We start from the raw sequence: 27,868 nt of genomic DNA, 5'->3' as shown, positions 1-27,868 counted from the left end.
TGACATTTTCTCTTCTGTTTATTCAACACGGTACGAGTATATTATATATTCCAACATTTTATTCATGCATCGCTATCATAAATTTACAACAGCATAAAATTTACCGATACCACTGATTTGGGGGGAAAACAATCAACAGTGCATAATGCTGAAAAATAACACAGCAAAGAGTTAATATTTTAAAACAAATACTCTATATCAACATTTGCATGTTATTAAAGGTGTCTTGAGACATCTTTTGGATAAATGTTGTTGTGTTATGATAAAAAAAAATGTAACACATATTGTGAATTATGACATTTGGTCAACAGCTCAAGTAACCTGATGATCTCAGGCACGTCATGTGCAAAAAGTCTTCACACATACTGGGTTTGATACATATTTCTGCAATTATTTCATCATATGGAATGAGAACTAACACAGCTTTTAAAAAACAAGCGTATGTATATTGAAACCGACTAACGGATATACAGATTTTAATTCACAATGAGGAATAAAGAACAAACAACCCTGTAACTTTGAATGTCAAAAAAATCATACATCTTTCTACAATTTAAATAGATGGACCAGCACAGTATATGAGTCTTCAACTTTACAGATCTGTTTTCATTTGTAGCAATCGTTAAGGTAAATAATACTGAGGCTTTTGTTAATGTGCAAGATGATGACAATATTAAAATATTCCTTGCTCCTCTACCCGGTTTCTTCTTTGTTGCCAACCTTTTCAAGATCTATCATGCATCTTTTGTGTCTTCATCCTGCTTACGTTCAGTCATTCGGGCACACCGTGGACACGTCGTCGAGTTGTCATAGTAACAATCCCTTAAAAGAAGAAAACACATGTTCTAGGTTTATTCTGCATTTTTAGGTTTATGATATTGGACACCTGCAAAGGAGATGCCAGTTTGTTTGTTATTTTGACTATTTTTCCTCACTCACGGTTCGTACAACTTAATCATGGCCAAATTCAAGCACTTAAGGACTTTTAAGGCAACTTTTTCAATTCCTCCAAGTACCATTAAAAGAAGAAATCCGGTGAGAATCGTGCATTTTGAAGAACCACAAATATATCCGCGATCTACAATATGTGATTTTTAGTGTTGAGTGTGCTTTTATCGAGACATACATTTTGAGTAAATCGAAAATATATTTGTTTTTGAGACAAATCTCTCCCCATCCAGGAAGTTCTTCCCATTAGACTTTACCACGGGGAATAATACCTTCATTTTTTTTGCATGGCCTGTAATAAATGTCCATAATTGATATGTTATCCTTGCCAAATACACATTTCATAGTAACCTGTTCGGGGGTAGCATGCACCTGTCCTCTTGGCTGTGACCCATAGGGACAGGTGACGTTTCATAGAACATTGTCATACAAACCAATAACTTCTCCCGTTAATCACAAGGGAAGAAATGCAACAGCAAAGAAAATCCATCAGAGAGAAGTGTCACCATAATTCTAAGCAACATGGCGACAATTTCAAGCATTAAAAAGCAATTCACCCACAATTCAAGCACTTTTCAATCCTTGAAAACACAACAATCATTTCTTTTTTTAAGGATTTCAAGCACCCGCACGATCCCTGCTCACTGTTTTTCGTTATTTCGATCATTATGCCCTTTTTACATCATTGTCACCATCGGCTAGCAATGTTGCTGTTCTTTGATTTCTGCGTTTTGTAATCTAGGATTTTAACAAAACCAAAGGAGGACAGTCTGGTCATTCATCGATAACTTTGCTCCTTATTTTTTTTTTTATTGTATTACTAGAGAAAAAAAAAATAAACATTCTAATGTCAGAGACAGTTGTGTATACAAAGGTTGATGCGGTGACACATATACATGCAATGCACCCATAATTTGTTATAATGAAAAAGGGGTCTGATCATATTTCCTTTTCATTCAAAATGATCGGATGACTAACCTGTGGAAGACAGCTGAGCAGTCATGGCAAACTGATGTGTGACTGTCAAAAGGAAAGAGGATGTCTCCCTCCTTGCACAGTTCACATACGAAGCCTTTAGCCTGGCAACGCTGCAGGTAGAGAAAATTAGGTATATCCGAGGGAAAGTCAAAAGAGAAAATATTGAGGAAAAATTCGATAGGGATCACTTACATCACAATCCAGTTTGATGTGTTTTGCAAACGTGGTGTGGACTTCTGTGAGGGAGCAGCTGAGTCGCCCGCTGGATATGTCAATCAAATCCTGGAGGGAATACATGTCATCGTTCTCCACAAAGTGCTGGCGGTCTTGAAGCTAGAACACCGAGACACAACTGTTTCAGACAAAGACAAAGATGTTCAATATTTGCATTTGAATTGATGAATATTTTCTTTTTATATACTTCGCAACCGACGAGTGACCAGTTTGAATGTGTACTTGCTTGCTTGCCCAGCAAACTAGCTGCTAAATCATATTCAAATGACCATTAGCCTAGCTTCCCGTTAGGTAAACCAGGTAATTGTTTTGGGGCCCTTTTAGAACCAAAATATTTGATAAAAAACAAAAATCATGTTTTATCATATTGTCACTGCTAAGCAGTGACGTGCAGTCAGGAGAGGCAGGTGAGGCTGCGCATCACTGATCATAATGGATATATGAAGATAAAATTATATTAGATTGTTATGTTTACCTAGTGTTAAAATTCTTTCTCCTTTAACTTCTTCATTTAAGATTTTCCTTTATTTAAATCTCGGAATTTTCACATTTACCGTTCAAATAGTAAGAGAAAGCAGCTGTCGAGAGTTTCTTGTCTTACTATCGCCACTTAGCGATGGATCAGGAGAACTGCGTGCCTTGTGTCAAACTGAAGAAAAACAAAGCAAGTTTTCGAAACAGTACTTTAATTCATAAGGAGAAGTAAATGTACTTTTTTTTTATAAGTATATATAAAACGATATCATATTTTAAAAGTGGTTTATATGGTATAATGCTATGGGAAAAAATGCTGTTTTTTAAAACAAAACTCGTTAAATATTGCCAATCATTGTTGAACACACGGTATAGTAAGTTCATTTATTTGGGGATCAGACATTGCCTCACCAGATAAAAACCTCACCGAACGTCACTGCTGCCAAAGTGCAATTAGAATTCAACATTTCAAACTACCCTTACGGAGCCAAAATCACCCTTCGCAACAATTATCTAGATATTTTTTTCTTATTTTCTTGTGGACCTAATTCAGAGCAATATTTCGTCTTTTATATTTACCTGGAAAGGAAAAGGGTCAGAAATGTGAATGCTTCTCTTTTATAATGGGGATCTTGTATTTTTTTGCCAAATTGCCCAACCAAATTGCGTATTAATTTGTAACTAAATACTATAGCCCAAACAGGTAAAATACTAATGCCATTGCAATGGCTGAACAGCTATAAAGAGTGATTTTTATTTCAATCAGGTACAGTAATTTATCCTTTAATAAGAAATCATGCAATGTTAAAATGGAGCAACGCAAACACATCCGCCGAATGCATTATTGTCTGTCTTGCCCTGTGCCATAAAGGGGCGGGTGAATCGGTCCAAACATCGATCTTATCGATCTTAAGTACTTGAATTGGATTAATACCATTGTCCTCGGATTGATACTTCACCCCTTCACCAATTTCCTCAAAACGCCGTTTTTATATGTACATAGTGCACTCCTTCTCCCTTTCATCCGGCCACTCTCTAAGTTTATGCCTGTTTGTGGGACTGACAGGCACACTTTTAGCCCCCCTCCTTACCTGGCCTGCTGCTGCATCTTGCCTGCCAAGCAGGAGAAAGGGCCAAATCTACAAGTGCACACTTATCTTGAAGCTAAATATGACAGAGGCAAACAAGAAGTGCAGCGTGTACGTTCTTTTTTTACTCATCAGAAAAGTAAATTGATTTGCTAGAGTTCCATTAACACTTGAAATAGTTCAGTCTACAGAGAGACATGAACCTGCAACCAAAAATGCTGACATGTTACTGATCCTGAACAAACACTTCTAAATCCGTTATCTCTATGGCAACAGAGCCAAAAGGGCTTGTTACTTTGCCGAGTTTTTGGTTTGACTCTTTTGACTTTTGCTCTGTATCAGTTGTTGTAGAAGTATTTTATTTTTTTAAACTGGTAAAGCTTTTTAGATTGTCTTGCTTACACTCTTAAACTCTTGCACTTTGACTTTATTTTCAAAATATTGTGCGACAGAAGGTATAGTTGACATTGTTATATTTGTATTTTTGTTACATTTTTGCTTTTTTATTTGACCCTCTTGGCTTTTGTTATGAAACGGTTTTAATAGTAATATTTCTATTTATTTTTTCACACTGTTAATGTTTGAATTGTAGTTAGTTAAAAAAAAAAACAATGTCGTGCCAGAAATCTTTGTTCTGTGTTTATCATAAATATAAACCTAACTTGGTCCGCACTGCAGCTGGGTGGTTAGCGCACAACCCCAGGATGCGGGGGTGTAAGCTTCAATTCCAGCTCCTGCGGCCTCCACGTGTGGAGTTTGCATGTTCAGGGTGTCCCCTGCTCACTGCCCGAAGATAGCTGGAATGGGCTACAGGCCCCGATCCCAGGGAGCCTAGTGAGGATAGGCGGTACAGAGAACTGGTGGATGGATGGACACAACCTAACTCGAGGGGGGGGGTTCAATTAACAATGATCATGACATTTCCAAGCAAAGGGTTTCAGATCAACATCGATCGATACTACCATGTATTTACTTGGATGGAATCAATACGAAAATTCCCACCTAGTCTGCCAGAACTACTGAATGTACATGGGGACCGCGAATATTTTACACTTGCGTTAATACCTTTCTTCCACTAGATGGTACTGATGTAAAAGAAGTGTTACTAAGTGATAGCACAAAGTCCTCATTATGCAGAGATGTGACATTGGAAATGCAAACCTGGAGTAGAAGTCGCGCTTCCATGGCCTCTTTGCAAGTAATAAAATAAGGTTTCATCAGCAGAATATCTTGACGAAGTTTCTGTGAACAAAAGTTGACACTTTGACTTATCCACAATGTGAAAGTACCCAAACAACTGCTTGCCAGCTTACTCTAATCTCAACCAGTTCCTCTACAAAGTTAAAAAGCAGGGGGTTGATTTCTTTCAACTTCAGCACGGGCCGTGACATCATCAGGGCCAGGTAACGCAGCGAAGACCGACAAACCTGCAGGAAAATAACTACAAAAATGAGACTCACATGATACAAGTGTTTAATTCCTCTCTTTCTGTCCAACTTCAAATGCACTTTTACAAAATGAGAAAGTTTATCACGCAAGATGCTGTGATTAATTCAAAATAACTGCATGAAAATCTTTCAAAATGCTGACCTCGGGTTGACAAAACAGATGAAAACTACATGCAGGGTTTGTACCTATTGCATCGCCAAATTCAAGCACTTTTGAAGGACTTTCTAAGCCATTTTTTCAATTACTACAGTAACATGAGAATAAGAAATCCGGTGTAAATCATGTATTTCGCACATCCACAAATATATCTATGAGTTACATGTACGACTTTTAATCTTGCATGCGCATTTATCAAGACATATAATTTAAAGATTAACTTGAATCTAAATTAAATCTTACAAATTAGATAAAATTGTGAATACATTAGTGGATCTGAACAATAAAATGTGTAGATATATTTAGACAAATCTCTCCCCATATAGGTGTTGGGTAAAATGACGGTAATGTTTAGATTACATTTTAAGTTGCAGAAAATTTTTCACATTACAATTTTGGAAAACGCTATCTTTATTTTTGAATAGCCAAAAATAAAGGTCCAATATTGATACTGAATCCTTGCGCTAATACAAAGTTCATTGTGCCCTGTTAAGATGTAGCATGTATCTGTCCTCTTGGGAAGATTACGCTTCATAGGACAATGCCATACAGCAGCCGTTAATAAGAAATGCAATGGCAAGGCAAAGCCCAATAGAGCAGTATTGGCGTCATTTTTAAGCAGACTTGTTGTGAAACATGGCAACATTTTCAAGCATTTACAAGAACTTCACCCAGAATTTAAGACCTTTTCAATTTTTAGAAACACAAAATTAAAATTCAAGCATTTTCAAGCCAAGCGCCCATACGAACCGTGCAAACTGCATCAAAAATTAGTAGGGCTGTTTTACCTCAAAATGCTGACTTCAGGATTATAAAACAGATGAGAATACAAAAAACTACTAAAGAATACCCTGCGTGGTTCAAACTCCCAGTTATGAATGACTCGTGCTGGAATTATAGCTGTGTCATTCCAGTGACACGTGCTGCAGAAGTACTGTCCGGTGTAGTCACATTGTCTTGCTTCACTCGGTACGCCTCCTATCACAATAACACCGTGCATTAAACAAAACATTCAAAGAGTGAATACTGTAGACATGAGCTGAACAGATTGACAAAATATATTTTTTTAAATATGTGCTTTACTCGATGCAAACATTCATCTATGGTATAGCCCTTGACAAAAAAGAAAAAACAAAAACAGCCTTTCCCTTTTGGGAATTTTACCAATTCATCACCAGTGACATTTTGTCATCACTGCAGTGTTTTAGTTTCCAGAAATGCTCATCAAGATTCACCTGAAATTAAATTCATTAAAATATGTCCCCGACCTTTATTTAGAGATTGTAATTCTTGTTGACTGGTGTCTACTTCAGCAATGAACATTGCTTGAAATTTGAGGAAGGTGTTGACATAATGTGATTTCAATCAATTTAAAGTGTAAAAAACTAAAAAAAATAACCGGTGCAAGGTATATGGTAAGAATAAAAGACTCTTGAAGACTGGTCATCTAGCTCGTGTGGTCTCCATTAAATGAAAAAAAATCAACGACATCCCTCTGTTCCCTGTACCTCTAATTACTCAATATTGACATTCTTCATGCCTGTTAATTATTCCACTTTTGATAAATAGCACCACCTGACACAGATTAACCTACAATGATGATTTTAGCCAGGAAATGACGCCAGGAAGAAGAATCCTTTTGAAATTACATACCCCACTTTTAAATAATTTGACAAACAATTAAAAAAAAAATTATATTACAGAATGTTCTGTTTTGCAGTATTTTTTAATCCGTCCATAAACAATATTTGAATAGAGTAAGATATCAAAAATGTGTTTTAAAAAAATCTGATTTATTGATTAATTAAAAATATAAAGGACAAATTCATAGATTACTGAAAAAAAAGTTAGTTGCAGCCCTCAAAGCGATCGCATTAAATTATTAAATGAACATTAACATTTAAAGTATTCTCAGAAGTGGCGATGTAGTGCTGCATGAACGACTTCAAAGTTCAACAATATTTGCCAAGCCTTTCATGAGGTTTTTTTTTGTGTACCCGTAGCAGCAAGATGTCGCACAGATATAGCCGCTACCTCTCGGTGAGGCTAATCTTATGAAAAATAAATGAAGATTCCTAAACCTACGAGTATTATAAATAAAAGTTTACATGATATTTAAATGATAAACAAAATAATCATAAACTCAATGGATATAGATATATACATTTTTAATGAATCAATTCATTACTAAGCTAACGTCGAGATAGCATAGCTATCACGAAGCGCTCGCCTAAAATTAATCTAATATTGAGATTTTGTGTAAACCATCATTTTTGTAAGGTTGGAAAACCTTTTGTTTAAGGGCTACTCTGTGTTAGATTAACATGTTTACTCCTTGCAAGGGTGCACGACTGCTAAGCTCACGATGACCTAGTGACAATGCTAAACTAATATTAAGCTACAGCTAAGGTATTCTAAGGATAAAATCGTTCTGATAAGTATAAAAAACGGTTGTGTTAATTGTATTTTAATGTACTCAATGGTTCTGTAAATATGGAGAAAGTTTTTGTGGTCCTAGTTTGTTTTTTGTGTGTTTGATGTACACATTGTCAGACCAGGAGGATTCTCCTGCTACTGGTAGTCATGGAAATCTGTTTCATGTGAGGGAGCCAACACCAACCCAAGAGAAAAACGGTCTGGAAAAGGGATGGGCGCTGCCAGATTGTACCTGCACAAGACACACTACATGATGGACAACAAAAACTCACTCATGATACCTGCTCGGTCATCGCCGGGTCAAAAAGGGCGGATCTGAGGTGATAAGTGTGTGACTGGTAGGAAGACACCTAAATTGCGTGGTAGAAACACCTTTACCACTGCCATATGGAACGTCCGCACCTTAAACCAACAAGGAAAGTTAAAAGAACTGATCTATGAGATGGAAAGATACTCTTAGGACCGTTTGGGTCTTTGTGAGACCAGATGGAAAAAAAATTCTAAAATGACAACTGATGAGGGCCATATTTCCTACTATAGTGGAGAACAAGCACATTTATGGTGTGGGATTCTTGGCGTGCAAAAACATTAAGGTGTCTGTATAGTGATGTTGCGCAATCTCAAGCTCGGTCATCACAATAAGCCTCAGTGCCTCACCGTTCAACATCACAGTCATCCAGGCCTGTGTACCTTAGAACGCACTGACGAAGAAACTCAGGACTTTTATGCCCAGGTTCAAGACATCATAGACAAAGCAACAAAGAACGATATCATCATACTGCAAGGTGACGAGAAGGCCCAAATTGGTGTGAATGCCCATGGAGACTGGAAGATAACGTGTGAAACAAGCTCTAACCTACAAATCAATAAAAAAGGAAAATAGCTTCTTTAATTAGTTAGCGACAATAACCTGGTGCCACAAAACACTCTTGGGAACCAGAAGAACTCCAGAAAATGGACATGGTACCACCCGGATGGAATCCACCAGTCAGGTTGACTCCACCACTCCACAATGTTTCAAAAGTGGAATTAAGACAGCAAAAGCACCAAGTCAGACACAATAACTGAAGCAGTGAAATTAATTGTAGGAAAACACTGGAAGAAGATAAAGCCACGGGTTACAAATGAAATTCTTCAACAGTGCGACACAAGTCGAGAACTAAAGGAGAAAAGAAACAGCCCTGGGGGAGTAGCCAAGTATAAAGCAACTAACAAAAAATAAAAAAAGCTTGAGAGAAGCAAAAGAAAAATGGATCGAAGACCAATGCTCGGAGTTTGAAGAGTGAGCAGCATTCAGGGTGAGGCAGGGGATAGGCTAAATAAAAAAAAAACGAGATCATGAATAGATTGACAGAATACTTTTCCAAACTCTACAACCACCCAACACAGGGAAACCCTGAGGTACTTAAATAATTACGGCCCAGGGGAAAGTAATGACTTCCCTGTCCTTAGAGAAGAGGTAGCAACTAACTAACTGAAGAAAGGAAAGTCTCCAGGAATCGATAACATCCCAGCAGAACTCATACGAAATGGTGGTGAGCAAACAATAGACACTGACAAAGATTTGCTGAAAAATCTTGCAAACAAGACAGTTGCCATCTGCACTGACAAAATCACTAGTAATTATGCTTCCAAAGAAAGGAAACCTTCAACTGTGCTCCAACTACAGAACCATCAGTCTCATCTGGCCGTGCAAGTAGTTATGTCTTACTGTGCAAACTGAAACCATAAGGCTGAAAACATCCCAGCTGAAGAACAGGCAGGTTTTGAGGGAGGGAAGGAGCACCACAGAACAGATTTTTAATCCACATAACCCATGTGAGACCTTTTCACAACACCAGAAAAACCTCTATAATGTTTTTGAAGATTTCAAGAAGGCGTTTGACAGAGTATGGCTAGCCGCTTTATGGGCCACCATGCGAAAGTACAGCATGGGCCAGAAACTAATTCAGACCATTGAGCAAGTGTATGCCAATGCAAACAATGCGGTACTGATCAATGCTACCATTGGAGTGTGGTTTCGAACCACAGTCAGTCCTGGACAAGGCTGCACTCTCTCTCCACCTTTATTAAACATCTTCCTGGAGAGGATCATGTTGAAGCTTTGGAGCAACATGAAAGTAAAGTCAGTTTTGGGGGACACAACATCACTCACCTTCATTTTGCTGATGATATTGCCGGATAGGAAGGAAACTAACAGGAACTCAGAGATCTGGTCAATCGCCTGGACAAAGTATCAACCAGGTATGGGATGGAAATCAGCACAGAATAAAACAATAGTAATGACCAACAGTCCCCAAGGTATCACCACAAACATCATCATCAACCTGAGAGAGCTAGAACCTGTCACCAAATTCAAATATCTTGGAGAAGTCATATTAGAAGAGAGGTCAGAACAAGCAAGTATGACGAAGATATCTTAAGCCACAGCCACACTTGCAAGACTTAAACCCATATGGAGGGAAAAACATAGCAGTGAAATCAAAGGTCAGAATCATGCACGTGCTGGTTACTTTAATCTTCCTCTACGGTTGCAAGACGTGGTCTCTCACAGCAAAACTGGGAAAGAAAATCCAGTCCATGGAGATGCGATGCTACAGGAAACTTCTAGGCATCAGCTACTTAGCCTGTGTGACAAACCAAAAGGTGCACAACATCATCAAAGGGCACATTGGACCCCACAAAAAACTGTCTACTGTGCGCAGACGGAAACCCAAGTTGAATGGTCACATCAAAAGATCACCAGGACTGACCTAAATCACTCTCCGGGGCACAGTCTAAGGGGAGGGAGGAGAGGAAGACCGAAAAAGAACTGGGCCGACCACATTAGGTAATGGACTGGTGCGAAAATTGCCACAACCCACAGTGAGGAAAGCTGTCCAGAGTTGCGACTTCATCGGTGCCCTGATGACCCATGCATTTAAGGGAACTGTGAACTGTGAATGTATTACAATCAGGTGGTGCTAATTAATGCACACTGTACCTTAAATGTTTTATGGATTAAATTGAATATTAATTTAGTGAACCCTTTTTATTTCAAATGTATTTGCTCTTAGTAACTCAGTATTTCTATACATAGGGATAGGATTAAGAATATGCATAAGGTTAAAGTGACTTACAACATTATACTTTCAAGGAATAGAAAATCAATCTTGCTCAGCCAGAAACATCAACAAATGTGAAAAAATTGGTGTATCGAAATTCTTGTATGAAGAGCTGCTCATCTTACCACTGTAATTGTGAATTTCCATGATTTTATACATTTTATGTTTATTACTTTCTGTGCTTTATAGTGGAGACCCAAGTTGCACTGGTACTCACTCAGTGAAATAGGCGTGCGGCATTCTGCGCAACGGTAGTCTTGGCGGTCCAGTCCGATCTCAGGGCAGATGCTGAGCTCGTATTCGGACTGATGGCTAACCTTTGACCTCACACATGGCTTAGTGATCAGGTTCATACACTTACTATGGCAGCGGTAATAACAACCTGATCAAGAAAACGAAAAACAAACAAACGTCAAGAAATGTTTTTGTAATAAATCTTGGTTACAGGTTACAAATACAGTGTATATCTAATCAAATTGGCCATTATTATTAAACGCAGGAGTGAAAAAGATAAAGTGCCTCACCAGTGCAGGTGTACCACGTCTGGATAAGGCCCCAGATCATGGTGCTACATTTGTCACAGGTATATTTGACACTCTTGCTCTTTTCCTTGGAGAATCGATGTTCCAGAACCATTCTCAGATTCGGCTCATCTTCATCAGGATCCTAAAGTTGACGCATCACAAAGAATGGTATTTGCAAATGAATTGCGATTACACATAAAAAAACTGAAAAAAAGGGATGTACCGAATTTTAAACACCGAAAAACGTTCCGCGAAAGAAAGATAAAACAAGCAAAGGTAACCGAAATAACAATGTTGTGCTTTCACTCATAAGAGAGTTTTGGACACAAGAATGGGCCGAGTCATACCTAAGACTTACAACATTGGCACCCAATGCCTCCATGCTTGGCACTCAGCATTAGGGGTTGGTATTGGGGGGTTTGGTCACCTAATGACTCCCCAACATCAGGTGTTACGACACACAGGTTGGGGAGAACTATTGCCCCTTTTCCATCACTTACTGTGCACGGCAGCCAACCTCGATGATAAGGCGAGGAAAAAGGATAGACACGAGAAGAAAAAGGATGCTGTCCAAGCAGACAAGTTTTTACCAAAAATACCTTTTTTCCAAAAGTTCCTGTGTCCCTGGACTGATGTACACATTGTCAGACCAGGAGGCTTGGGCAAAAGTTTATATACTAACACTAAAGACCTACCTTATTACAGTAGAGCCGTTTTAAAACGTAAACACATACTTTTTGTGTGACATTAGGTCCTTTCTTTCCCGAAGTCAACTAGCTTGCTCTTAGCTATGTATGAAAAGCTTATTTTACTATCAATATTATTATTGCTATTATTATTATTAGTATCATTTTACTTTGGCAATGTCACGATTCAACTTAGAACCTGCTGCATTGGACAAGATTTTGAGACAGGAAATTTGTCGTTCCTGTCAATTGAACTCTTTGCACAATTTCAGTCATTATGCTGTTGACGTTGACTATGTATTGTCTGTGATGCGTCAACTTTAGGATCCTAATGAAGATGAGCCGAATCTGAGAATGGTTCTAGAACAGGGGTGTCAAACTCATTTTAACTCGGGGGCCACACGATAGAACAAACATTCTGTTGGGGGCCGGACCAGTAGATTAAAGAGAAAGAAAAAGAGAGATAAAGAAATAAGAGAAAGAGGGGGGATAAAGAAAGAGAGAGAGGGGGAGAGCCTGAGAAACAAAAGAGATAAAAAGAGAAGACATGAGAGAGGGGGAAAGAAAGGGGGAGGAAGAAAGAAATCTAAAAGAAATAGAAAGACAGAAGGAGAGAAAAGAGAAAAGAAAGCCCAAAGGGTAGGAAGAGAGAATGAGAAAAGAGAGAAAAGGTAAAAAAGGAAATTAGAGCAAAATAAGTTAAAAAGACAGAGAGAGAAAGAGACAAAGAGCAACAAAGGAAGGGAAAAAGAGAGACACAGAGTGAAAGAGACAGAGAGTGGGAGAAAAGGAGTGGAAAGAGAGAGAGAGAGAGAGAGAGGGAGAGAGAGAGAGATAAATAAATACAAGTGCAGTGTCTTTGTGAGAAGCACCATTCTTTAGCAACATCAAGTTGACATATTTCAACCTGCAGCTTGTTTTCATCTTGTGCTTCTCTGAGTGTTGTCTCGCGGGCCGGATTCAATCCCTTAGCGGGCCTGATCTGGCCCGCGGGCCGCCAGTTTGACACCTGTGTTCTAGAACATCGATTCTCCAAGGAAAATGATGTTGACTATGTATTGTCTGTTGATATCCTTGCAACATCCAGTTAAAAAACATTTTTTGTTGCTTCTTGAAAATATATGAAACACTTCTAGTAATGTCTGTCATTTATATAATGTTTTATATTGTACATTCTATAGCATATAAGTGCATATAAGTGTTTTTTCAGTGTTTCATTTTGAGTTTTCAACCCTATTTTTTCATCTCAGTTCATCCCTTCAGGAGACCAAAATATTTCTAAACAGGTATCATATCCATTGGATTGCCTGTGTGCCTATTCTGATGGGGCAGTGTCCGAGAATCTGCATGTAATACTTTGCTCAATAAATTACTTTAACATTGGACAATAATCACGAGAGTGATATAAGAACCAACCTTTAGCTCCTGCAGTTTGAGTCGAAGATGGATGAGTTTCACCACCGTGTCCTTTTGTCTTTCCGAGTGTTCCGGAAGCTCCAGGATCAGCTTCTTACACTCCTCAATGGCCAGTTTTAGTTGCTCAATGTCTGAGGCCACAAATGAACCCTGTGGACAAGGATTACAAAGAAAAAATTGTGTGTGATGTACAGAGGTAATGCCTGTTTAAAATGTGTGTATTGGACTCTCTGTAGAGTCTGAAATTGCACAACTACAACAAGCCCTTTTCAACATGTTGAGTAGAAGCCTCCAATTCGAATATTGGCTAATGGCGATAAAATAATACAGAAGAAGACTTAAAAGAGAGTCTCCGATTAAAGATCCATTTGTAGAGCAAGTCTCCTTTATCTGCATGTCATGTGACTCTTTTTTACTAGTGACAGTCATCTGACAAGTGAGCAAAGAGTGGCTACTGTTTTACTGTCACAACAAAGGAGAGGAAGAAACTGGTAAGTAGTAACTAATATTGCTTACAATTGAACCGACGCACCTATAAGCTTCAATAACGTCTGCAGTATAAAAGCACTTTGACAACGACAGATCTCAAAACGAGAAATTGATCTGAATCTTTACTTTCATGTTATGACAGTCCATGTTCCTTAGGAACCAATAACCTTTGACTACATTAAATAACAAAAACAAAAAAACAGCACGCTTGCTTACCACAGGTCTTGAGAAGTGGTCCTCGGCTAGGCCAAGATCCATGGTTCTATCAGAACTCTGAATTCTGGTCCCAGAAAAAAGCTCGTGTCTGGCTTCTGCAAAAATGAGATGCGACAAAATGTTACTTTTACACACATGACTCGTCACTAAAATGAAATGTCATGCACTGACACAACTCATAAAAATCCGTAAACAAGCAGAAGAACACGTGACAAACTCTACCAATGCCTCAATGAAGCTGCTGCTCATTAAATTTGTTAAACTTTGAACATTCAAAGACGTCACTGTCCAGCATTCCCCTGCAGCCCCTATTCCTCGAACCCAATGTGTTCTTCCCCGAACAGCTCTGATAGAGATAATAGCAGATAGGTGCGATGGAAAATAAAGCGTAAGGACTATTTAAAATGAGGCTGTGTTAACACATACAAATGCTTGACTTCCAACTTTTTAGGACACCTCAAAGGACATACTTCACCTTTAATTGTGTTTAGTGTTAGCTAAGTGAAAATATGAAAAACATAGGATAAGCTTATGAATAACATTAAACCTAACCCAGAAGTACAGTGGCTTGCGAAACATTTTGGCCCTCTTGAACTTTTTGACCTTTTGCCACTTTTCAGACTTCAAACATTAAGATATAAATCTGTAATTTCTTATGAAAAATCAACAATAAGTGGGACACAGTTATGAAGTGGAACAAACTTTATTGGATATTTTAAACTTTTTTAACAAATAAAAAAACAAAAAGTGGGTGTGCAAAATTAATCAGCCCCTTTACTTTTAGTGCAGCAAACTTTGTCCAGAAGTTCAGTGAGGATTTCTGAATGAGTCAAAGTTGATCTAAATGACTAACGATGATAAATTGAATCCACCTGTGTGTAATCAATTCTCTGTATAAATGGACCTGCACTGTGATTGTCTCAGAGGCCTGTTTAAAGTGCAGAGAGCATCATGAAGAACGAGGAACAAACCAGGCAAGTCTGAGATACTGTTGTGGAGAAGTTTAAAGCTGCATTTGGAAACAAAAAGATTTCTCAAGCTTTAAACATCCCAAGGAGCACTGCAAGCAATAATATTGAAATGGAAAGAGTATCAGACCACTACAAATCTACCAAGATCGGGCTGTCCCCCTAAACTGATCAGAGATGCAGCCAAGAGGCCCATGATCACTCTGGATGAAATGCAGAGGTCTACAGCTGAGGTGGGAAAATCTGTCCATAGGACAACAATCAGTCGTACACTGCACAAATCTGGACTTTATGGAAGAGTGGCAAGAAGGAACCAATTTCTTAAAGATATCCATAAAAAGTGTCGTTTAAAGTTTGCCACAAGCCACCTGGGAGACACACCAAACATGTGGAAGAAGGTAATTCGAACTTTTTGGAAACAATGCAAGACGTTATGTTTGGCGTAAAAGCAGCACAGTTCATCACCCTCAACACACCATCCCCACAGTCAAACATGGTGGTGGCAGCATCATGGTTTGGGCCTGCTTTTCATCGGCAGGGACAGAGAAGATGGTGAAAATTGAAGGGAAGATGGATGGAGCCAAATACAGGACCTTTCTGGAAGAACCTGAGTCCGCAAAAGACATAAGACTGGGACGGAGATTTTTCTTCAGACAAGACAATGATCGAAAACATAAAGCAAAAGCTACAATGGGATGGTTCACCCAAAAACATATCAAGGGGTTAGAGTCAAAGTCCAGACCTCAATCCAATTGAGAATCTGTGGAAAGAAGTGAAAACTACTGTTCACAAACGCTTTCCATCCAACCTCACTGAGCTCGAGCTGTTTTGCAAAAATATCAGTTTCTCGACGTGCTAAACTGATAGGGCCCGGTCACACAGCCGTTTGCGTCTGAATCACGGCCAGAAATTTCTGGCTGTGAAGCAGACGCTGTTGGACGCTTTGAGATTGCCACACAGACGAGATACAGCAGTGCTTTACACGCGGTCGGAAATTCACACGCGGTTGGCAGCGCAAAAAAGTTTTGCGCTGCTCAAAACTTTAGGGCCCGGTCACCAAGCCTTTCACGGGCGTATCGAGGCAGAATCACGGCCAGAAATTTCTGCCCGTGAAGCAGACGATGTTGGACGCTTTGAGATCGCCATATAGACGAGATACAGTAGTGCTTTACACGCGGTCGGAAATTCACACGCGGTTGGCCGCGCGAAAAAGTTTTGCGCTGCTCAAAACTTTAGACCACGTGTTAACCGCGCGCGGCACACGTGGTAATGACGCGGAAATGACGCGGAACGACGTGCTCTGGCCGCGGCCGGGGCGTGGTAGGACGCGAAATTTCAGCGGGTAATCGTGGGTGGAGCACGGTCATAGCATGTTCTGCGCCTGTATTGCGGTGTTAATACGTGAAATTAGCGTGTTACGCGTGTGACGGTCAAACGCCTTTCTCCGCGTATATACAGCACGATTTGCCGAGCACACGTCAGTTGTGCTCGAGGCGTCAAGGGGTGGACATGGATCCCCGTCACCGTAGTGACCTCGTCTTAATCCATTTTTATTTCTTGACATTTCTTTTCATTTCCTAACAAGATAATAAAATAAAAATGAAAAACTATTACAATAATAACATATTGGCTTCTTCGGTGCCATAGCTTGAAATCTTGATCTTCACGGGACTGTGTCTTGAGTGGTTATGATTTCTACAGCCCGGTGTTATGCCGAGAACTGCATCCCTGCCGAGATTTGCATCCCCTCGCTACTACAACCACTTTTACCTTGTTTTATCTCACTTTTAGGGAATGTAATGGCAAACATATAACCAAATCCACTTCGTCTTGCATTTGTTGGGAATGTAATACAACATAAACCATTCCATCTTTGTTTTTGTTGTAAACCTAATCGAACGGTAATGCACACCGTATATAAATCACTTTCGAGAACTGTTATGCACTCTACCGTAAAGCTTATTATGCAGAAATAAGCTTTACGGTAGAGTGCATAACAGTTTCAATACGAGCGATTTGAATAGAAAAAGTCAAAATAAACATATTACCTGCTCAAAAGTGATTTGTATACGGCGTGCATTACCGTTCGATTACAATCACAACAAATACAAGACGAAGTGGTTTTGGTTATATGTTCGCCATTAAATTCCCTAAAAGTGATATAAAAGTGAGATAAAACGAGGTAAAAGTGGTTGTAGTAGCGAATCTCGGCAAGGATGCATTTCTCGGCATAACGCCGGCTCGGCAGCTCTTATACCCGTGGTCCACACGAGAAAATGACGCGGAAATGACGCGATGAGGAAGCGGAACAGTCGCCGGCGTCTGTTTTGCGGGCATACCACCGATGAACAGCGGGTTGGCCAATTTTGCGCATTTTCCATCGCGGGCAACCACGGGCAAAAAAAACCCGCAAAATTGTACCCGCGATACAGACGCAAACGGCTGTGTGACCGGGCCCATAGAGAAGTTACCCCAAGCGACTAGCAGCTGTAATCGCAGCAAAAGGTGGCGCTACAAAGTATTAACTCAAAGGGCTGAATAATTTTGCACACCTACTTTTTCGTTTATTATTTGTTAAAAAAGTTTAAAATATCCAATAAAGCGTGTTCCACTTCATGATTGTGTCCCACTTATTGTTGATTCTTCACAAGAAATTACAGTTTTATATCTTTATGTTTGAAGTCTGAAATGTGGCAAAAGGTCACAAAGTTCAAGCGGGACAAATAGTTTCGCAAGCTATTGTAGAAAGCAAAAAAAGAAGTCCCCAAATGTAATGATGTAATAACCATCGCCACAATAACAAAGACCAGCAGTAAAAAAAAATATTGTTACCTGCATACAAAACATTTCAAAAGAAAACAATAAAGCTGGAAACATTAATAGCGTCTAAATTCAATCAAAACAATTTTTTCCTGTTTTAATAGGAATTGTTTTTTTAAGTTGTAGTGTTATGAATTGATTGAAACCTTGTTTAGCAATTAAATCAGGAAAAATATCAACAAAGTAAATGTTGTTTTCACTTGTTCTAAATAAGCAATGCTAGCATTTAATTTTCATTTTCTCCGCCTAATCAAAGGCATTGCAGCATCCTTAATGGATTTACATATCTAAAATAGCTCATTATATCTTTATAAACCACACTTAGTTTATTTTTCTCAAGCCATGACGGATAGATATATTTGAGTACCGTATTTTCCACACTATAGGGCACACCCCCAAAAAATAGTTTTTGGTCCTATATCTTCCATAGATAAGGCACACCGGATTATAAGGCGCTACAATGGGAACGTCGACAAAACAGTCAGATGATTCAGTCCAACTGATTACCCCCTTAACTTTCCCAAAGCTTGCAAAGAAGCAAATACGTGTCGTAGACACGTGCGGATGCGGTGTCCGTAGGATGTCACTCAAATGCATCATTTCAAATATCATTCGGAAGGTTAAAATCTTGGGATTCAAGAAATGCCAAACATTTCTTAGTTTCTATTTTCTTTTTCGCTCGCAACTTTACTGTGCATATGACAATAAACACTTTAATTCACTCAACATCACAGCAACATCAAGATCGTTCTAAAACAAGATACCGGGAAAATATAAAGCCGCATAGCTCAAGTTCTCACGTTCAATAATGATACGCAATCATGGTCTTCTTACAACCGTGAGTGAAGTAAATCCAGGAGAGTAAATTATTTGCAAATACAGACTAATAAATCATGTTTCTTTATGGTGTACTTTAGCAAGCTTGCTAAGCTTGCTACGCCATTGCTAAACTCGGCCAATTTCAGGGTTTGTTTTGGCCATCTAGCCAATCCGAGGCTTCTAATAACTTCAGCCAATAGCGATCGATGTAACGGATGATTGACACATCTTTTTCGGCCAATTGCAGGGTTTGTTTTGGCCCTCTAGCCAATCCGAGGCTCTGAATAACTTCAGCCAATAGCGATCTATTCAACGGATGATTGATACATCTTTTTCGGCCAATTGCAGGGTTTGTTTTGGCGCTCTAGCCGATCCGAGGCTCCGAATAACTTCAGCCAATAGTGATCGATTTGACTGATGATTGACACATCTTTTTCTGCCAATTGCAGGGTTTGTTTCGGCCCTCTAGCCTATCGGAGGCTCCAAATAACTTTAGCCAATAGTGATCGATTCAAATGATGATTGACACATTGGTTAGCCAATGAAACGCCGGTATATAAATCCCAGCATACACCGCGGACTACTCGTCGCTCGGGGGAAAATCGAGTCGGCGGCTGTTGCGTAAGTTGAGAGACCTTGTGATTTAATGTTGATCCATAAATAAGACGCACTGTATTATAAGGCGCATGGTCAGCTTTTGAAAAAAATTAAGACTTTTAGGTGCGCCTTATAGTGCGGAAAATACGGTATACAAGGACTGATTAACTACAGTGGCAGTTTTCTCTCCTGCAGTCCAATTGTTGACTGTCTGAAATCCTGTCAGCACTTTTCATTGGTTTCCCTCCTGTAAACTTCCTCTTCCATTTAGAAAAAAAAGAGAAAATGTCCAGGGGTTCCAGTAAACATGTAGAATATGTACAGCTTAAAAAACAATAGGGCATTCAATTCCATTGTGCCTTGTTTTAACCCATCCATCAGTTATCGGCACCGCTTATCCTCAGCAGGGCTGCAGTGGTGCTGGAGCCCATCCCAGCTATATTCGGGCAGTGAGCAGGGGACACCCTGAACTGGTTCTCAGCCAGTCGCGAGGCAAACAGAGACAGACAACCATCCACTCACTAACTCACACCTAGGGACAATTTGGACCGGCCAATTAACCTGACATGCATGTTTTTGGAATATGGGGGGAAACCGGAGTGCCCGAAGGAAACCCACGCAAGCACGGGGAGAACATGCAAACTTCACACAACAGGTTCGATCTCATGACCTCAGAACTGTGCCGCACACGCGCTAACCACTGCTCCGCCGTGTTGTTTTAACCCTGAATATATTATTTCATCCCATTTCAGCTGAAAGGATAAAAAAGGAATGTTGTTAATGTAGCCATTAGTCTGAGATAAAACCAGACATAAACATTCGCCTATTTGGTCTGTGGAATACACCAACTGCACAAAACCTTGGTTAAATTGTTTGATGACTCCGGATGGCAGCCTGCTCTAAAACTACTGCGAGAATGCTAAATGCTAAGCTAACTTGAATTTAACCAGCTCCAAGTTGAGCATGTAAGTCACCAACCATCAAACCATCGGTGGCGAATAATGTAATAATATTACTTTAGAAAAATATTTTCATCATGATCAAGACGAAGAGCAGCTAATTCCAGGAGTAGAGACACATGCTAACCACTAAGGTAATGTGAAAGCCAGACGTGTCACAAGTGGGAATTAGAACCATTTTGAACTGCAACTACAGCATATTTCAAATTGGCAGGCAACCAGTCCAGGATGTACCCTGCCCACTGCCTGAAGACAGCTGGGATGGGCTCTGGGACCCCAGCGACCCTACTGAGGATAAGCGGTGCAGATAATGGATGGAGGGATGGATGCATATATGATTTATATATACAGTGGAACCTCGGTTGTCGAACGCCTCTCAGTTCGAACAAATCGGAGTTTGACCAAAAATTTCGAGAAATTCTTGCTTCGCTGTTCGGTCAAAAAGTCGGAGTTCGAACGCCGGTAATGTGTGAGTGCGTATGCTAGAGTGCGATGCTGAGCGGCGTACGGGTGTAGATCGCCCCCACCCCTCGTGACCAACTGTTATCACGTGCGCACTTGCCTCTTTTTGCTTTCGCTTTTAATAACGGTGAACGGAGTGTTTTAGCCCCTAACTATGCCTCTGAAGAAGGTCGGTGCAAGCAGGACAGGTGAAAAAAGAAAAGTTGTTTGTACAATTATTGCCTTGTAGAAAGACATAATAGCTAAATATGAAAGAGGTGTGCGAGTTTCCGATCTTGCTAGGGAATACAGCATGCGCCTTCTGCTGACCACCACAAAGGTAAGAAATCCTGTAATTATTTTCTTTATCTTTTTTTTTTTTTTTTTTTTTTACACGTTCGTGTTAGCGTAATCTTTCGTACGGAAGATTACGATAACGCGAACGTACGATTAGCCTGGGTTAGCTCTATGATTACGTTGAACATTCAGGCAAACATTCAGGGTGTTGGAACTGAGCCCAAAATTCAGGGTGTTGGAACGGAGCCCCCTTTCCAATGAAGCGCTAGCCACTTGTGGTGCTAAATGACTTGTAAACGACCTGATTTTTTTATTTTTACACGTTCATGTTAGCGTAATCTTTTGTACGGAAGATTACGATAACGCGAACGTACGATTAGCCTGGGTTAGCTTCATGTTTACGTTAAACATTCATGGTAAACATTCAGGGTGTTGGAACGCATTAAAACGATTTACATTATTTTGAATGGGATAAATGATTTCGGTGATTGAACAAATCGGTTCTCGAACAGGGTTCTGGAACGGATTATGGTCGAGAACCGAGGTTCCACTGTATATGATTTATATTTACATATGTATATAATTTTTTTAAAGAGCAAGCACATGTATCGACATCTTATTGATAAGCAGTCAGGACAAGTCTTATTTGTACAATTAATATGTTTGTTATTTTAAAATATCTTTAGTAATTTAAAAAATTCCAAGGGATTACCTAGGTATAACTCACTCAGAATATTTTCATTATATTTTTTTACTTCAACTTGTATCACAATACATTGCTTCTGAAAAAGAACTCAATTCAAACCAGCCAAACAAAACTTTTTTTCTTTTTAATATTATTTTGACAAAGGGACTGGTTGTATTTTATGCATAGCGCAACTATAAGTTAGAGTGTTTCAAAGCACAAGGAAGAATATAATTTACGGAGAATCAAAGTGACCTTACCACATCATTTTTCTCCACCCATTTTTGCTTAGCCTTTCTTTATGTTTTTCCTACAGGAAAGCATATATTTTTCTCTACCGTGATCTGATAAATATTACCCTGCTGTGGGGGCCTCTTGCTCTTTTGGGTACCATCTTCTTCCTGACTACGATCAAATGGATTGAGACGGGTTTGACGGAACTGTGCCATTCGCTCGTCATACTCCATTTCATCAGCTACATCTGGGTGAGAGAGAACAAAAAATCCACAGAGAATTAGAGAGCCTGACACGGCTAAGTATATCACATGAGAGGAAAGCAATCTTAGTGGAAGATCAGTTGAGCCGGCATTTTCAACACAGCCTTAAAGTCTTCAGCAGAATGTTATTTTACTACAGATAAGATGATGTACTTATACTTACTGGCCACATGATTTGTTTACCAACACAATTTGCCTGTTCTGTGTAATTGATTGTTAATCAATTGTGTCTTGCATCAACTGACCAAACAGGGGTGTAATACTTGTTTTCTATCAACCAGTTGTCATCTTAAAGGAATTAATACAATGTTTTGTCAAATAATGTGGTCATTGATTATTTGATTAATTATAACACCTCCATGTGGGATGCATACAACTCGTAAAGCAGGCTTCCTGGTGAATTTTGAAGGTTCATGAAGTGCTTACGTTTTTAGCCTGCATAGTTTAAAGCTCTAATAAAATTGTTAATTTTGTGTACAGTATTACAAAAAAGCAATATGGAAAATGAGGAATTGCTCATCACTGGATGAATTCATATTTCTCAAATGGATTTCAAATGAACAGTTTATGATTTATGAGCATTAGCATACCTGTGGAGTTTCTCCTTTATTGTTTTATTGTATATAAATGACGTGGATGATGTGACTCATTGATTTGTATCTACTTTTTCAAATTGTGCATAATCAGTACTATCACTGCTTAACTATTTTCATTTCAATAAAGTACATTTTTAATAAAATGTCAACAGTATATAGAAATGCCATAATATTGTGTTGTGATTTTTGTTCTTTATTTTCTAATGTATGAGCAAAGCAGATATGTTTAAACTGCATAAAATGTTGCTAAACTGGCTTATTTCTTTGAGTACATTTCGGCACAAAATGTTTCAGCAATTTAGTGTTGGTCTTTGGATTAACAACTGGAGAGGTGAGAAATAATTTGTTATGAGGTCATTGGTTTATAAAGAGATAGTAGTCATAAGTAGTGCCATTTAGACTGATTGTCCACTGATTAAGATTGCTCAATTGAAAAATACTGTACAAGATACACTCATGTTAATCAAAGCAACACGCGTCTTTGTGTAATATCTACCTCCTTCCATCTCCCTCCTGCCAGACGTCTTTTCTGCTTCTTGACAATATCTTACAAACATTACCAACTTTCTTTCTGCTTTATGGGCAAATATTTCACTATGTGTGTAATATCCATTTACTTTATTAAAAAATTGGTAATTTCTGCACCACTTTTTGGGGGAAAAAAGGATGGAATTCAGAATAGATTTTTGATTCCATTAAAACAATTTAATTTGATTAATTGGTGTATAACGAATATGTCCAAGTCAAAGAACGGTAGCCACGTCCGGCTTCCGAGAAGGTTTCCTTCGACCCCTGTGATAACTTAATTCATTATCGTACACCAGGAACAGTTGTGTATTTGTTTTCACGGTTCATTAATTCTCCTTGCACTTCATCTATTGTAGTTTGGCAAATGACAGAAAATTGCTATTATTATTTTCTTAAAGTGATTTTAAGCTCACGTTTGCTAAAATATCAAATATAGGCTATTGATGGTGCCTGAATAATACCGCCATTTAATGTCCATGTAAGAGGGATTTTTATCCATCCATTATATGCACCACTTATCCTCAGTAGGGTCGCGGGGGTGCTGGAGCCCATCCCAGCCGACTTCAGTTTGTGGGTAGGGGACACCCTGAACTGGTTGCCAGCCAGTCGCAGGGCACACAGAGACAGACGACTCACTCGCTCTCTCACACCTAGGGACAATTTTGATCGGCCAATTAACCTGAAATGCATGTTTTTGGAATGTGGAAGAAAATCGGAGTGCCCAGTAGAGTCCCACGCAAGCAGGTGGAGAACATGCAAACTCCACTCAGGAAGGTTTGATCCCATGACCTCAGAATTGTGCTGCGTACGAGCTAACCACTCATCCGTTGTGCCCAGGGATTTCTATAATTAATGTTTTTTTAATCAAAATGAAATAATTACTTAATCTGCAAAGAAACTTACGATTTATTTATTTTTTGCTTTCCAGAGGATCCAAATTCAATGAATTATCTTTGCAATGTGCTACATCATTGCCAATGATATTTCTAGGCCACGTGTGAAAACTGCTCTCAATATGATACCGGGTATTATTGAGACAGTTGCGAATTAATCAGTTACCGTAACTGCCAATAAGACAAGTTCGTCGATGCAGAATTTGACCTCATGTGCAAGTACCAAGAAGCCCCCAAGACTAAATTGCAGGATGCAGCAAATCATCACAAGTCCAACATTCTTTATATTACGCAATATTGACGTCATTAGAGGGATGTCCGGGGGGAATTGTAATACATTTGGTTCGTTAATGAAGAAAATTATCCTAACATCAAAATGCTCCATCAACAAAATTGCATTGGAAGGCTAAGGCTATGCAGCTAACATTCATGTTGTGAAACTAGATTGCTGGAAAATGTACAATCATCTACCATTTTACACAATACTGGATCTTACTGGTCATTGAGTCGGCAGCCCTCTTTGACGTTAAATGTTCGATGCGTGTGCCGATATTTGAGGTGTTGTTCACCCTAGTCTTGTTTTCCTGTCATCAATTGTACATCAAAAGTGAAATGTAACATTTGAAAACAAGATTCGTTTCCTGTACATATTTTCGAAATTAAACTCACTTGGATGGAGGCAACATTAATAGATTGAATCTGTAATACAAGTAAAAGCGAAGGAATGATCATTCCAACAAAGCTATGGAGAAAATATCTGAATCGAATACACAATTTGCCTTTATATTTCCCATGCGTGTTGTTCAATGCAACCCCTTGTTTTATTTTGAAAGTACAAATGTTCATCTGATCTCACCAGCGTGCCCTCAGGAACGCCAGCCAATAACAAGAAAACTTGCATAAAAATCAATTCATGACCGATTAGTCATGAGTACAGATTTTTAATCGTGACGTGTTTTATGTACAGTAAATGTTGTGTTATTTTCCTGTTTCTGAATAGAAACAAATGTCATTGTTACATACCTGTCAACCTCAACGGCTCCATCCCCTTACAAACTGTCGTAGTTTCCCTTACAAATTACAACAAAATCTTACAACATATTTATTTTCCAAACGTGCTTGTTTGTTTAGTTTAACATGTTGTAGATGTGCTACATTATATCATACTGTACATATTCTTGAAAATGAAAAAAAAAAAATTAAAAATTTATCAAGAACAATTGTAATCATCTCATTAGCTGCACCGCTTATCCTCAGTAGGGTCGCAGTCGTGCTGGAGCCCATCCCAGCAATCATCGGGCAGTGGGCAGGGGACACCCTGAACTGGTTGCCAGCCAATCGCAGGGCACACAGGGACAGACAACTCACTCGCTCATTCACACCTAGGGACAATTTGGGCCGGCCAATTAACCTGACATGCATGTCTTTGGAATGTGGGAGGAAACCGGAGTGCCCGGAGGAAACCCACATGAGCACGGGGAGAACATGCAAACTCCACACAGAAAGTCCGGTAGCTGGATTTGAACCCACAGTGGAGATTCCCAAGACCTTAGAACTGTGCCGCACAAGCGCTAACCACTGCGCCGCCGTGCAGCCCCCAATTGTAATCAGCGTAACTAAAATAGCCATTAATAACACTTCACATTTAAATTTGTAAACAAGATATTTATGGAGGAAAAAATTAGTTGGCATTTTTATTTTGTAAACCAAACTACAATATCAACCATTGATGTGGAGTGCCTAATTTCGACTCCCCTGGAAAATCCTCCCCCCTCGCGTGAACGCGCATTCTGCTGCGCTTCCGACAATAGCTTTATTGTTTTAATAAGCTTATTATATAGAATACGATAGACATTGTTAAGTAAACACAAATAGGAAAATGTTTTGTCAACCACTTTCAGCCTAAAAACTACAAGTGGTATATCAAACAAAGGGAATTTTGTGGAGCTTCTCTTCCTCATTGTTGAGAGAGACATGGATTTTATGTTACTACCTCTCCGCTAATTTCATTTTTAGTGGAGACTGGCACAATACAAAACAATGTGATCACTGCTATTCCTAAAGGGACGGGGAAGCATGTGAACGCCTGCATGGACCAGCTGGCAGAGATGGGAAACTGCGTCGTGGCTGTCATAGACTTTCTGGACTAGTTTACAGGCTGGGGGCGACGCTGCTGTCATGCACTTTCCGGACAAATTTTCAACATGTTACCTAGTGTTTACTATGCTTGTGTATAGTAATGCTAATTGTGATTCACCCTGGTCATCCTGGAAGGGGGATTACCACTTTCTCAAGGTTTTTTCTTTTTCCTCACGCTGAGGTTTTGAGTTGTTCCTTGCCCGCATGTTGGTTTAAGATCAGGTAATTGTGTAATTGTAATCTCAGCTCCGCAGCTCGGACTGGCGTTACGTTGCGTCACGGACTAAGATGTACAATCTGATTTGAAAATGTTACCAGAGAGAGGCGAGACGATAACACTGCGGGTTTGATCATCCGTTTATTGGTGGGAAATGAATGTCTGGGTAAAGTTGTGGCACAGTGTTATGCAGGCTAAAGTTAAGGAGAACGCACTGTTGGCTTTCCGAGTTTTATTCTTTGCTTCACAAATTTAAAGTCAAGAACACAAAAGCTTTGGAAAAAATGAGTGTGCGTGGGTGCCGTAGGAGTGCTTAAGTAAGGGATAGAATTTTCTTACCTAAAAGCCCTCTCTCCGCCACAAGAGTGCGGCTAATACATTATCGATGTTTGTTAATTCTAACGGTTCTAAAAAACAACGGTGTAAAAACAGACAGCTGGTGAAAAAATATTTAATTGAAAAAATAAACACATATGAATAACAATGTTATTTTTCCCCCATTGGGAAGAAACCACTTTATTTTACTAATTGATTCTGTATTAAGTACTTTATTAATAAACGTATTCAACACAGTATTTGCTTCAGATTTATCTAGTGACCATACAGTCTACCACCCAAGGCATATATGCATACTTTTTTCCAACTTGAGGTTTTACAGTATAAAAGGGTATTATGTTCTCTCCAATGAAAAGATGTTCTGTTTTATGTTGTTCTTTAGAGTTACAAAATCTGTTATTTTTGTGAATGAAGCATGTGTTTAACTGCTGACACTATAAGTTCCCCGCCACATTTAGTTTTCAAAGGACATCCAAACGGAATTTAAAGATCTTATTTAGCACTGACCGCATTTATCCACAGCTTGATCCACCAAAACTGATTTGAATTTTGTAATTAATGCGTTAAAACACACTTGTCCCAAAGACTTCCCAGAGGTTCAGAAACTATGTTCCCTTAACTTCTGCATTAACTTTGAGAGTTTGTATCTCATACTAAGGTGCCCTTGAGATATATGAGAGCAGTGTCCTAGGAGCATTCTTGTACCATTAATCAAAGAACCCAAATCATTGAAAGGGATGAAAAACGCTATTGACGTATTGTAGCCATGCACACAAAATTAATAAAGTTCATCATAAGTACATTACCAAATAGCCGTGAAATGAATCCAACTAAGTCATGTATGTTTGTCACACGAGAATATTTCTTAATGATTTCAT

The 27,868-nt window shown here is 39.1% G+C and overlaps 1 protein-coding gene across 2 annotated transcripts; it reads right to left on the bottom strand.

Annotated features, from left to right (window-relative positions):
• On the bottom strand, positions 1–24,930 carry def8 (differentially expressed in FDCP 8 homolog). Of its 2 annotated transcripts, none has more exons than XM_088334603.1 (12): positions 24,795–24,930; positions 22,143–22,265; positions 14,199–14,293; positions 13,494–13,643; positions 11,392–11,533; positions 11,085–11,249; positions 6,178–6,305; positions 5,036–5,149; positions 4,884–4,964; positions 2,119–2,259; positions 1,927–2,036; positions 1–822 (listed from the first exon to the last, which is right to left on the bottom strand). In XM_088334603.1, exons 1-12 carry the CDS (start codon positions 24,799–24,801, stop codon positions 735–737), a joined length of 1,344 nt encoding a protein of 447 aa, XP_088190729.1. In that variant the 5' UTR covers positions 24,802–24,930; the 3' UTR covers positions 1–734. The 2 variants fall into 2 exon arrangements, with proteins under 2 accessions (XP_088190729.1, XP_088190730.1); XM_088334604.1 differs by lacking the exon at positions 24,795–24,930 and adding an exon at positions 24,465–24,555.
• Positions 24,931–27,868: the final 2,938 nt, after the last annotated feature.

This window comes from Urocampus carinirostris, chromosome 4, assembly GCF_059441175.1.
Source record: "Urocampus carinirostris isolate Australia breed hairy pipefish chromosome 4, RoL_Ucar_1.0, whole genome shotgun sequence".
Taxonomy (NCBI): domain Eukaryota; kingdom Metazoa; phylum Chordata; class Actinopteri; order Syngnathiformes; family Syngnathidae; genus Urocampus; species Urocampus carinirostris.
Note: the sequence above shows the minus strand (reverse complement) of the source record. Positions and strands in the feature narration are given on the sequence as shown.